This window comes from Gallus gallus, chromosome 23 (genome assembly GCF_016699485.2).
Source record: "Gallus gallus isolate bGalGal1 chromosome 23, bGalGal1.mat.broiler.GRCg7b, whole genome shotgun sequence".
NCBI lineage: Eukaryota > Metazoa > Chordata > Aves > Galliformes > Phasianidae > Gallus > Gallus gallus.
The window spans coordinates 3,839,116-3,852,055 of record NC_052554.1 but is presented as its reverse complement, the minus strand read 5'-3'; the positions used below and the strand labels follow the sequence as shown (position 1 = coordinate 3,852,055).

The following is a 12,940-nucleotide window of genomic DNA, read 5'->3' as shown; positions in this document are numbered from 1 at the left end:
GTTGGGCCGGGCCGGGGGCGGTGGGCACAGCGGTACGGAGCCGCCCCGCAGCGGGGAAGGGGAAGCAGGGCGGTCGGGGCGCTGTGAGGAGATCCCAGCGCCGGGGGGAGGTGGGGGAGCCCCGTGTGCCGGTGCCGACTGCCCCACTCCTGGAGCTCCGTCCCCCACGGGCACGGCGCTGCGGGGCCTTCATAGCGCGGCAGCGGAACAACGGGAGCGGGAACGGCCTCTGCCCGGTGATGGGACGGAGAACCAGCGGCCAATCGCGGGCTGGGCCGCGTCTTAGCATAAGCATCAACGACCGAGCCACGGAACGAGGTTAAGCCCAGCCCCGCAGTGCGGGCGGCGGATACACGGGGAACGCAAACCGCACGCACTGAAGGCGGCAGCAGAGCGCGGGATAAGCGCCGCTGTCGCCATGGAGACGACGTGATGACGTTGCGCCGGCGTGATGACGTTTCACGACGTGATGGCGTCACGTACGGGCACACGCCCCTCAGGCCCCGCCCCTCTGCCCGGTGAGAGTGGCGGTCCGCACGCGGTGGTGTTGCGCCGGGACGCGCTGTCGCCATGTCGGCCGCCTTCAGGAAAGCCGCCAAATCGAGGCAGCGGCAGCACCGCGAGCGGGCACAGGTGAGTGAGCGGCATCGGGGCCTCCCGGGCGGATCGCGGAACCTCACTGCGAGTTCGGGCCTCCGCCTCACCTTCTTCCCTGCCTGTCCCCTCAGCCCGCCTGCAGGAAGAAGCTGGGGCTGCTGGAGAAGAAGAAGGACTACCGGCTGCGGGCACAGTGAGTCGGGGAGCGGGGGGTGTGGGCCCAACGGCCTTATCCCTGTGGGGGAGCTGCTGGGGTGGGTCCAGAGGACGGCCACGAAGATGATGGGAGGGCTGCAGCACCTCCCCTGCAAGGACAGGCTGAGGGAGCTGCACTTGTTCAGCCCGGGGAAGAAAAGGCTGCGGGGTGATGACATTGCAGTCTCCCAGAATTTAAAAGGGGGGTTATAAAAAGGAAGGGGATCAACTTTTAACTCGGGTTGATAGCGATAGGACAAGGGGGGGTGGTTTTAAGCTCGAGGAGGGAAGGTTTAGATTGGATGTCAGGGAGAAGTTCTTTGCAGAGAGAACAGTGAGGTGCTGGAACAGGAAGCCCAGAGGGGCTGTGGATGCCCCATCCCTGGAGGTGTTCAAGACCAGGTTGGATGGAGCCCAAGGCAACCTGCTCTAGTAGCAGATCTGGAGGTTGGTGATCCTGACTATGACAGGCGGTTGGAACTCAGTGATCCTTGTGGTCCTTTCCAGTACAAACCATTCTATAATCCCCTGTGGGACCAAACTGAGCAGCCCAGCACACAGCAGCCCTGCATCACTCCTCCTGTCAGGGAACGTGGGCTCAGGGGAACTGTGTGCTGCTCTGCCTTCCTCCCAGGGACTATCACAAGAAGCAGAATGCCCTCCGAGCGCTTCAGAAGAAAGCTCTGGACAAGAACCCTGATGAGTTCTACTTCAAAATGATCCGTACGCAGCTCAAGGTGAGAAACCAGATTGCCTTAAAGTAGGATGACACTGCTACACCGAGTCACACTTTTTTAAAGTTAGTTCATGTTTTTAATTTAAGAACGAGTAACTAAACCAACAGACTGGACTTGGTGCCCACTGCAGTCTTCGTAGAAAATGAGATATAACAGACAAAAAGGTTCTGCCTTTATTTAATTTAAATCAGAGCCCATAGTACTCTGCACCAAGAACTGCATCTATACACTGCACTCTGTTTTTAGGATGGAGTTCACGTAATTAAGCAGCCAGAGGATGAAGTGACCCCTGAACAGATGAAACTGATGAAGACACAGGATCTTAAGTATGTGGAAATGAAAAGAGTGGCAGAAGCCAAGGTAATACACTTCATTTCTTTTCTTTTCTTTTACTGTTTCCCAGTTTGCCTAGAATTGTTCTGTTTACTTCTTTTTTAAAGGGTGGTGATGTATATTGTGTCTACATTTAGTGAAGCCTGACTTGTATAATACTGAAAATCAAAGATGGAAATGTCAGCAGAATTCTGTATACGGAACCTACAGAAAGCTGCTAAAGATGATGCTGTACATTATCAGAAGGCACAGCAAACCTTTGTGTACATTTCAGACATTAAACACACGTGTTAACAATATTATTGGTACTGAAGTGGGTAACCTTGACTTGAAAAGGACTTGAAGATAGGACACGAACTAGATGCATTTTAGAATATTAAGAGTTCAGATACTCATAAGCTCGAAGAATAAACCCGAATTCCCTTCAAAGAGGCATCACTCCACCTTGTCAGATGTTTGGCAGAGCTGATTACCTTTTCTTTCCTGCAGAAAATCGAAAGGCTGAAGTCGGAGCTCCATCTGCTGGATGTTGAGGGGAAGCAACCCAACAAGCACACATTCTTTTTTGATACTAAGAAAGAAGGTAAGATGTAAATAGGCTTTGCCAGACATTTTTTCCCTCCGATTTGTTCCAGGCTGTGTAAAATCTATAAGGCAGCATTGTGCTCGCTTTACGCTGCTACTGTAAAAGATGATTTTATTTCAGGAGCTCTAGAAATCTATTTTGATGACTAGAGAAGACCTCAGTTCTACAGGAGCTATTTAGCTGGGTCTCTCTCTGATGCTGGCTGTACATAAGCTACATGATTGGAGGGTTTGCCGAATATTAGTCCAAGAAGTCTGCGTGAGTTTATTCCTAAAATCTTTTTAATTCTTTTTATAAATTTATAGTTCAAGAGTTTGATATTGCAACTCATCTGAATACTGTTCCAGAGCTAGTAGACAGAGTCTACAACCGACCAACCATTGCAACACTGCAGAAAGAAACAGTGAAAGGAGCTACTGATCCCGTCCACTTAAAGGTAGTTTGTTCTTAGTGCTTTACTTTTTTAATACATAATAAGCAGTGAGAAGTGTTCACTGGACCATTGTATAGGAGAACAAAGATGTTCTGTTGTCTTGGAGTTTTTCTTGGTGACACAAGGCTGTAGTGGATATCATGTAGTCATCACTTACCTGGAGACTGCAGTCAAATCTTCTGGACCAAAGTGGAGAACGTGTTTGGTTGTGTCCCAGTCCACTGTGGGTTATAAACCAAGAGCTGTGAAGTTTGGGCCAGAAAGAAGTGGCACATACCTGATGAGGATGTTTCCTTGACTCCCGTAAAGGAAATCTGCATCCCTGAACCTGAAGCCAACGTTTCTATTGAAGTCATTCATTAAGTTTATTCGTCTCTACTGTACTACCAACAGTAACAACACTCTAGCATAAGTAATAATTCTTCAGGATGAATTACTTGCACAATCAACTTTGATTCTGATGTTTTAATATTACAGCACTCCGTCCTAGAAGTAGCTAAACTTGGCTTTAATACTGGAAACACCTCTTAATTAGTTTAGATATTGGGCAGTTCTATAAGCTGAAGCCAGTGTGTGTAAGGTAAAAATAAACTTGTCTTAAACTGCCGTGTGGTAAATTTGTAACCTGTTGTTTTCTGAACCAGATGTCAGATAACAAACACCCTCTGGTCTCTTCCGTCTTGCCAGCTTCCTTGGTTTGGCTTGTCAGTAAAGCAGTTGGACAAGTTTTCTCTCTAAATGTCTGAGTCACATTATAAGCGTGTTTGGATCTGTTCTCCTTAATTTAATTACTTCAATCACACCTGCAGTAACACCTTTTTATGCTGGGAAAACCATCAGCTCCTCGTGGGTAAACATGACCAAACAAGTTGCATTTTGGGAGGCCTCTCTGCAGTTTTCATGCACTTCAGGAATCGGTCTCTTGTTTATCTAGAGCGAAAAGAGACATTTGTGAGTTTCCCTCATGGAGTTAAATTTTCTTTTGCACTCAACATTGGAATTAAGAGGAGTTGTAAAACTGAAACTCTGACTGCTTACCAAATGAGGTTGCACAGCATCTCAGCTAGAAAACGTGTGGTGGTTTTTATTTGCTTACTTTCTTTCCTTTAGTTTACATTTAGGAGATTAAAACAAGTATGAAGAATAAAGACCCAACTGGAAAACCAGTCTGAAAAATCAAGATATTAAATGGTTCTCTGGAATCCAACCACAATACTGAAGCAGCATTCTTTAATATGATTGAAATGTAAAAAATGTTTGTGAGGTCCAGAATTCCAGCTTCAGAATAGGTCAGCTGTGAACTGTAGTGTCTTGTTCCTCACTCTTAAAAATGCTTCTTTTCTTCCTTCCAGAAATTAGACCAGCAAAGGAAGAATCAGTATGACCTCCTGAAGCAGCGCATTGAGCGAGAAAAGAGCATGTTTGTTATTGCACAGAAAATCCAGACACGTAAAGATCTTTTGGTGAGAGCTCTAACTCTGTTTCTCTGGAGCTGTCTTGTTAAGGTTGCTAGGTCTGGTTGTCCGTATATGAGTTACTTCACTCTTGTTTTACCTGACTTATTTTTAGGAGTTACCTGGAAACGTAATCTTCTTTAATATGGAGAAAGCAAGGAGATGATTCTGTGAAGCATTCAGACTAAATGAATGACATGACTAAATTTATATCTGCTAATACAACTTATCATGTCAACAACAACAAAGACTCAACTCTTGAGCACACAATCATCTTCAAAATGTTGTCATCACCTCTCAATACTAAAAAGTAGCAGAGAGAAGGAGGCAGTTCTGTTGGTTCCAAGTTCTTAACCGAGTGACCAAAAAGAACTCTATCAGTGGGCATTTACACTCACTGGTGCTTTTGAACAAAACAGGTGCTGCCTGACAAACTAAAGACAGAAAGAGCAGATGGAAATGTAATTCCAATCTAAACAGTGGAAAATGACCATTTTTCACTAATGCTTTGTCATCCCCAGACAGGAACTTCATAATGTATTTTTTTTTTTTTAACCTTACATGACAGCAGATAAAATTGTTTCTTTTTTTTTCCCCCCCTTCTCCAGGACAAAACTCACAAAGTGAAGGTGAAGAAGGAGACAACAAATAGCCCAGCTATTTACAAATTCAAGTTCCAGAGGAAACGTTGACCGTTCCATTGAATAACTACTGCTACAGTCTTTGTTCAGAAAGAGTATTTTCCTTATGGTGAAGGATCCATTTGCTTTTCATCGCAGCCCAACACTTGGTTAAAACAAATTACTGCAGGCCTGCAGTAGCCATAAATATATTTTTATCTAATTAATTGATTAATAAATCAAAGAGTTTGTTCTCTTGGTATTTACAGTGGGAAGCCACAAGAGGTGCCTGTCTGTCCTGGTAATACACACCGTAAACCATCCTTGTGAAGTCAAGGTCAGAATAAAGAGACTGGGAGATGCAGGCAGCACATAAAGTAACAAATGCTGGAACAGTTTCTGTTTAAGATCTTGGACCACTGCAGTGCCCAAACCATCAGACTTCAGAGCAGTTCTTTTTAGCTAAGTTTTCAAGCAGGTTAAAGTTGAATTATGATCTTCCTAATTGCTATTTTTGCCCCGCATCCTTCTTGTTGTCCTCTTCTGCTTTATCTGTCTGCACAAAGTGCTTCACTTTGAAACGTAAGAGGTAAAAGACATCAGCTAATGATGGCACCTGAATTCTGCCATGCAGCCTTAGGAAAGACTCCTCTAGAATGGCGCTAGAGGCAGAGGAACCCTTCACTCTGCAGAACAGAGAAAACACTGTTTCTGTAGCTGAGAAGAGCACACGTGTAGGTGTAGCTGTGCTTATTTTACCCTGTGCCTTACAACAGAGCAGTGCCCACGTAACCAAAGTGCCAGTGCAACGAGCAAGTGTGAGCAGAGAGGCAATACTGAGATTGACGTACAAAGACAGGCGATCCAAAAGCCAAATGTAGGACAAAAGTTGGTGCTGTTTATGTTATGCTGGTTGCAGTGTTGGTAGTTGGGAGGGGGTTTCAACTGAGAACAATGAAGACACATCGCTGAGTGTCCCGGAGCAGTTCAGGCAAGTAGGAGAGCCTGGGCGTAAACATTCCTTTTCTTATCTCTTTGCTTGGAATACAGCTGCCAATAGTAAGCATATGCCTATGCCAAGATGGATAGAAAAAAAAGAAGATGCTCTTCCCAAGCCCATCCCATTCAGTTTTCCCATATAGGCTCAAACATGATGCTTTTTTTTTAGGTGCTGAGGTGCAGCTTGGGCTGTTATTTCTACCATTGCAAAAGTTCCCAATCTAGCAAGAACTCTGCGATACTTTTAACCTCTGGGAAGCGTGAAGGGAAGAGCTGTGCTTTGCCCTTAAAAGCAGCTAAGACTTTTCCACATGCAGCAAGAAGTTTTGCTCATTCACTATTAACAGCGTAACGGAAATCTGCCATCGGACAACCGGGTGGGAAAAATAAAACACGGGGAAGAAACTCAACTCTCCTTCCCGATAGGAAACGCGCATCCCCGCCGTCGGGGGGGTCGGGGCCGGCAGAGGGCAGCAGCAGCGCACGGCCGGGCTGCGGTGGGAGCAGCAGAACGGCCCTTCTCCCTTACGACGAGGTTTCTTGGCTTCAAGGCTGCAGTAAGGGCAGGCTTAGCTTCTTTCACGGAGATTTTTCCTAAACCTGAGGATTTTAGCAGTGTAATTTCTGGACTTTGAAAGCTTAAGTTAGCGATACTCAGACAAATAAGAAGAGGGATGAAAAGCACGCTAGGAAAAAAGCAAGCTGTAAATGTCACCTATGTTCCTGGGAGCTTTTCATTGCACTGGAAAAGCACCTCGAGGTCCAGCACGCTGGCTGGACTGAGATTTGTAGGAATAAGTATTTTTCCTACAGTGAGAGAGTTGCTGAAGAGGATGGGGAAGGCAGGAAGGAGATGCTGCCTGGCAGAAGCTGAGAGCAACCTGAAAGAGAGCCCACACGTTGGTGCTCCGAGTGCCTCTGAGTGCCTTTGGTACATTGAGTGCTGCAATGGGCACAAATGATCAATCCCTGGAAGAGAGCTGTTGTTCCCTGGTGAAGGGGTGAGAGATTATGGGATGCAGTGGGTAGCTGCAAAGCTTTGAACTGTCCATGCTGCTCACCATGGAAGATCCTAAGGTGGGTGCCGTAGCCACAGCTCTCCTGGTGCTGCCCTCAGCCTGCACACAGGTGTTATGAGCTTTTGAAGGACACAGCAGCTCCACGCTCTCTGTACAGGGCTCACAGAGCAAAAGCAGTACCTGTTCTCAGCTACTTTCTTGCTGAGAGACCAGGAAAGTGTCACCAAAGGGAAACACCTCATCCAGACTTAAGTAAGATGAATTCCCACTGGGATGGATGAAAGGGCTGCTCAGATGCAGAAGAGCAGCAGGGAGCCTTACAGGCAGAACTGAGGCCCTGCTCCTTCAGCCGAGCAAGATAAAGGCAGTACAAGTGCCTTGGGAAGTAAGCAGCGTGTACGTGCTGATGGCAGAGAGAAGAGCTGTCACCAACAGAAATGCACGTGAGCTGCCCAGGAACAAATCTGGGCTGGATATCAAGTTTTCTAGGAGGTTCTGGAAAAGCCTCTTGGTAAAAGAGATTGAAGCAAAAACATCCTTTGTGATGAGGGATGCAGGACAGCTGTGCATGCCAGCAGGCAGCCCCATCCCTGCGACTCATCCCCCACACTTGGCCCTTGTTGATGCCTCAAGCCCTCACCCCAAGCAGTGAAATCCTTCTACAAGAGCCTGGGGAGAGCCAACCCCAGACATGAACCCACTGCCCACCCAACCACAGTGGGAGATCTGAAGGGCCCCACTGCTGGGATCCCCATAGGACCAGGGCTGCCTGCAGCAATTTTCTGCCTGCGATAATTACAGTATCAAAGGCTGAACCAACAGGTTCTTTAGCAAGGAGATTCCCTGCAGCTTGCAAGATACAGATATCAAAATACCCCACAGATTCAGCTCGGGTTTCAGGTGACTCAGAGTAATATTGTGCCATTTAATAACTTCATGTAATTCCTTGTTCAAGCTGAAGAACTCAATTGGTAATGGCTGTCTATAAAAGTTAATAGCAGGCTACATTAAAAGACTTGTAGGATTATCTCTAGGCAACTGTAACGGTTTGTTAGCAGCAGGAGGGCCACCACCCCTTCAGCTTTGAGAACTGCTTCCTGCAGACCTCGTTTTTGGGTTCCAAACTGGCCTGGAGAGCAGCACAGTGGGACACCTGACCCCACTCAGAACCAGAGGCCAGCATGCCTGAGGGCTGCTGATGGTTCTGCAGCAGTGACAGTGCTCAGATCCTGGTAACCCCATGTTCTGTGTCCTATCAGCAAGGAGATCCCATGCCAGGGCCCACCAGTCAGTGCAGCATCACTTACCTCATGCCCAGGTGCTGGGGGGCTCTGCTCCAAGTGCTGCTGTCCCAGTGCTCCCCAGGGAAGTGATGTAGGGACACAGCCACCCCCAGATCCTGTTGTCCTCACGTGGGGTTCAGCCGAGGTGAGCAGCCCAAGGGCACTAAGAAGAAAAGGGTGGCAGAGCTCCTCACTGCTCAGCACAGCAGGGAGTTGAAAGAGCAGGATGTAAATCAGGAGGCACTAATTGCTGCTCTGCACAGCTGGCCTCCAGCTCTACTCCACAGGCTCCTAGCCCACCAGGACACGACTGCTCCTCCCTCAAGTCTGAGCATTGCCCCCAACACCTGCACACATTTCCCCCCTCCCCCAAACATCACTCCTGCCCAAATTCAACTACAGAGGGTTTTGGCCAAATAAATACCTGCTGCTGTCTCTGCTGGGAGATGAGCATCATCAGAGCAGGCCAAGTTGAAAACAGCAAATATTTGCTGGATTTCTATCCCAGCAGCTTTTGGTGCCTCGAGAGCAGGAAGGTGAGCTGTAAGGAAGGAGCCCATTATTTGGTGAAAGCATATTCCCAGACATCCCTGGCTCAGCATACCAAAGACTGAAACAGTAAGTTAGTGCATATAGATCATCATTTACTGAAGCACAAGCCCTGGTGCACCTTTCTAGGGAAGCTCTAATTTATTATGCATTGTCATTAGCTGCAGCAGGGCCTTCATTAGAGCTGGAGTTAAGGTCTGTTTTGGCTGCCTCATCAGCATCAGTGAACTGCGTCCCTGCGAGGTTTGATACAATTTAATTAACCTAATTAAAAGCTCTGATTGCAGAGATGATTGGGGTAGAGCCAGCAGCAACTGCATATTTATAACGAGCTGGAAGGTGTGGGACTGGAGCCAAATGATATGCATCTCTAATGAGCTGGTGCTATTGAAGTGTGGATTTGGAACACTAACATTTATTTTTGGCAACAATGGCCAGTTTATCTTCATGATAGAAGTGATCACAGCTTGATCTCATGTAGCAGGGAGCTCAGCACTGCTCTCCCTGGGCCTCTGCAGCTGAGAAGGGAAGAGCCCCTCCACCAGCATCCCCAGCCCACTGCCCCCCAGTGCACTGCAGGCTGCCCCTTGGTGTGCACAAAATCCTAACCATGGTCTGGCATCCCTGGTAAGCCAGGTGGAAGAGCCCCAGCCCCAAACAACAAGCTGTCTGCTGTAGCACCCATGGCAGGGGCTCACAGGTTTCTGCAGCCTTGGCTGATTGGGCTGGCAAATACCGACAGCTGGCCTCATTCCACCCAATGCTACAGGGAGGGATGTGAACATCTTTTCTTCTCCTGTTTAAGGACAGAGATGGGAATTCCTGCATCTCTGAGCTGCCTCGCCACCCTGGTGCACCTCTGTGTGTCCTGGGGGGGGTCACCCTGTGGGCAGCACCCAGTGTGATTGTGGGCGTTGCTGCTGAGCCAGCCAGTTGCCTGCCCTGCAAGGGGGGACTGGCCCTGTTCCCCTATCCCTGCCCATCCCTGCCATGGGGTCAGGGTGTGCGGGAGGTGGGCGACAGCTGCAGGCCATTCCTCCACTCGGAAAACTTGATCCGCGCTAATTGTGCTGAAAGGAGCCCTTCTGATAACGAGTACGGAATGGAAGCGTAGGTAATACTCATCCCTGAGTGCCATTAATCTTTAAAACTGGAACAATAAGTGAAAACACTGCGGGGCATATGAAGCAAGGTGTGATTCACATCTGCTCCTCCGTGGCCGCCGCCTGATTTATTGGCGCGGGGCGACTTTTCCTGCGCGGTTTCAACAGAGTCACGTTACATAACACTGCACACTGTTTGCTCACCTCCATCAATCACAGCTCCTCCTCTGACCCCCTCTCCCCACCCAGTGCAGGAGCACCCAGGAGTCCCCGAGCCCAGCACAGAGCTCAGCCCTCCTCAGTGTATCTCACACCGCTGAAGCCCTCCTGCAGTGATAGGATGAGGTCCTTGTGCTCCCCACATCCCCTGCCCCCGGCCATGCCACATCCATCTTCCTGTTTGATGCCTTTCGCTCTCAAGCAGCTCTCTCTGGGACTCGCTTTCTTTTATTGAAATGGTGGGTTTGCTGCAGTGACCTTCCTGCTGGCTCCAAGGGGAGGTGGGCAGCAGCAGTCCCAGGAAGGCGCTGACCTGTGGCTTTGAACGAGTTCAAAGCATTGCTTCCCTCTGCCTTTTGGCCATGCCCCTCAATAGAGCCCTCAGACAGATTTTCTCCCCCCATGCCTGAGAAGACATCACCAGAGACATTTCCCCTTGCAGCCTCTTTAATATTTACACTGACTTTGTCAGTGGATAATATATTCCGCTTTCTTTAGCCCTCTGAAAGCTGGCATTTCTCCTTGCAGCGCAGTTGGAGTTAGCGTTGTGTACAGGGCTGAACCCAACCAGGGGATGCAGGTGGTCCTGGACCACAGCTGCTGCCTGCATCCCATCCCATGAAACTGCCCTGGGACAGCCCTGACACGGTCCTGCCCAGTCCTCGTCCCCTCTGCAGAGATGGTCCCTGAGTCTGTGCTCTGAGCTTCACCACTCTGAGCTGCAGTGATGGCAGAGAAGCACAGAGGGAACGATGCCACCGGTAAAATCATGACACAGAAGGACCTCTCCAGTCCTTGCCATTTTCACTTGGGCATAAACATCCTTTCTGGCCTGTTGAACACCCAAACTCCAGCCAGGAGCATCAGATGGGCACTGCAGGGTGCCATGAGTGTCCTGTGCCTGGCTCCATGTAGCATGGAAAACCTGCAGGCGAGGTGCAACGTCCTGTCCTGACAAATACCAGCAGGCCACGTGCTCACTGGGACAAAAATCCACCCTCACCTCCGGAGAGGACAGAACAGAGCCCCAGAGAGGCAGCTGTGGTTACTTTGCAGGCACATGGCAGAGCTCTTTGCTTCCTTGCAGAGGTGCTGTGGGAGAGGACGGGTCCAGGCCAGGTGTTCCCATTGGGGACATGGATCTGGCCTGAGGTGGCCCTTAGGTGCCCAGTGTGTGACGGGCACGGTGAGGCACACAGCTGCACGGGGGTCACATTTTTTCAGCCCCGTGTTGCCCCAGCAAACAAATGTCCCAGGATGCAGACAATAATGTTTTTATGAGCCTCTAAATTCTAGCCTCAAACGCTCTTTGTAGTGGACTAATAGCCAACACGTGGCCCTTCGTCTCATGCTGAACTTTTGTGGTCCTGCAGGGGAAGAAAAGGCCCTGGTGAGCATTTACACTGAGCACTTTGTTCTCACAGATTTGTAGAGCAGAGAGAATAATGTATTGAGACTCTCAACCCGTGCCAGTTTGGCTTCATTCGTCCTTCTGAACTTGCCCTGAGAGATAATGTTTCCTTCTAATCTGCTGCCGTCCACCTACAGCAGGGACCCAGCGAATAATTCTCCCAAACAAGCCTTTATTCTTAAGGCTCTATCTGGCCCTAACCCTTTCTCCCCCTTACAGAGTAATTGTTGTGTTCATTACATGATAATGGCCCGAGCTGTATTCCAGCCCACACTTGCCATGGCCACACAAACAAGGTTCAGGCTGCGCTGCTCTCAGGATAATGCTGCTCATTTGGCATTATTTGAAGGAATGTGCCAGGCATCCAGCAGCAGGCATGCTGCCTTGTCCTGCGTCAGTGCCGCCGTCAGATGCAGCGCATTGCGCTCCCGCGGGAAACCAACACATCCTCCAAGAGCTGGGGCTTTATTTTCCTGCACATGATAATAAATGGCCGTTGTACTCCTATGGGAAGGAGGCGCAAGGAAGAGGAAACACGACTCAGAAGTCTCTGGTTAATGGAACCAATCTTTTCTGCTCAGGTTCTTACGTTGCCCTTTCACGATGAGCCTACAGAAGCCTTACAAATTGCCCTTTCCACCTGGAGGAGATGGGGAGCTCCAAGGGATGAGTGATGCACACGGTGTGTGCAGCAGAAGACCATCAGCCTGCTGCCCAGGAAGGTGCTTTGCCACTGGTGCCCCTCTGAGCACATGTGGGTGTCAGGAGCGCAGGGATGGGTGCTAGCTCAGTGCAGTCCTGGTCAGTGCTTGCCAAGGGGGGGGTCCTGTCCAGGCAATCCAAGTCAAAAACCCCTGGGTGCAGCTTCATGCACACACATACACCAGAACAGCAGGTATGTGATATTTGCAGCCTCATTCAAGATCTCCTGCATTACAAAGCAACGGTGAAAAAAGCCCACAAAGGCACTGGCAGAAGCTGGATGTCCTCAGCCCGTCCTGCAGCCCATGCAAACCCCCTCCTCCCCAAACACTGCCCCATCCCCAGGGTGAGATCCTTCCACAGGCAGAGCCACCGCCCCGCGTGGGACAGCCTGTTCCCAGGGTGCTCCAAAAAACCTGAGCGGGATCAGCAGTGTCCTTTGTGCATCTCGGGGCTGGGCTGCTGCCAAATTCCTCTGCACCCACTGCTCCATTCCGTGCGTCAATCATTTCTTGGCAGCGCGAGAAGAGTCGGGAGGCAACTTCAGACAGTTTGGTTGCTTTCATTTAAAGGTGAAAAATACACAGCGCACAAGCAGGGGCTGCTCTGCCTGCACAGCAAGCAAGGCTGCTGAACCTCTGTTACAAAGGGGAAAGCAGCAGAGGGAGGCAGAGCTGGGTGTTATGGGAGCCTGCAGCAT

At 49.4% G+C, this 12,940-nt stretch overlaps 1 protein-coding gene and 1 long non-coding RNA gene across 2 annotated transcripts; one reads left to right on the top strand and one right to left on the bottom strand.

Annotated features, from left to right (window-relative positions):
- The first annotated feature begins 505 nt into the window (after positions 1-505).
- On the top strand, positions 506-5,223 carry UTP11 (UTP11, small subunit processome component homolog (S. cerevisiae)). Its single transcript, XM_417753.8, has 8 exons — positions 506-633; positions 729-790; positions 1,427-1,529; positions 1,776-1,889; positions 2,352-2,445; positions 2,754-2,884; positions 4,234-4,344; positions 4,944-5,223. Exons 1-8 carry the CDS (start codon positions 571-573, stop codon positions 5,025-5,027), a joined length of 762 nt encoding a protein of 253 aa, XP_417753.1. The 5' UTR covers positions 506-570; the 3' UTR covers positions 5,028-5,223.
- On the bottom strand, positions 2,718-9,325 carry LOC121107453. Its single transcript, XR_006932076.1, has 4 exons — positions 8,927-9,325; positions 8,681-8,797; positions 8,281-8,419; positions 2,718-3,811 (listed from the first exon to the last, which is right to left on the bottom strand). It is a non-coding gene; the product is annotated as an uncharacterized LOC121107453 (long non-coding RNA).
- Positions 9,326-12,940: the final 3,615 nt, after the last annotated feature.

Excerpts from the sequence above, each read along its gene's own strand:
- UTP11 (XM_417753.8), top strand. The coding sequence starts at position 571 with ATGTCGGCCGCCTTCAGGAAAGCCGCCAAATCGAGGCAGCGGCAGCAC. Across the intron at positions 634-728 it reads AGCACCGCGAGCGGGCACAG|CCCGCCTGCAGGAAGAAGCT; the intron begins GTGAGTGAGCGG and ends CTGTCCCCTCAG. Across the intron at positions 1,890-2,351 it reads AAAGAGTGGCAGAAGCCAAG|AAAATCGAAAGGCTGAAGTC; the intron begins GTAATACACTTC and ends TCTTTCCTGCAG.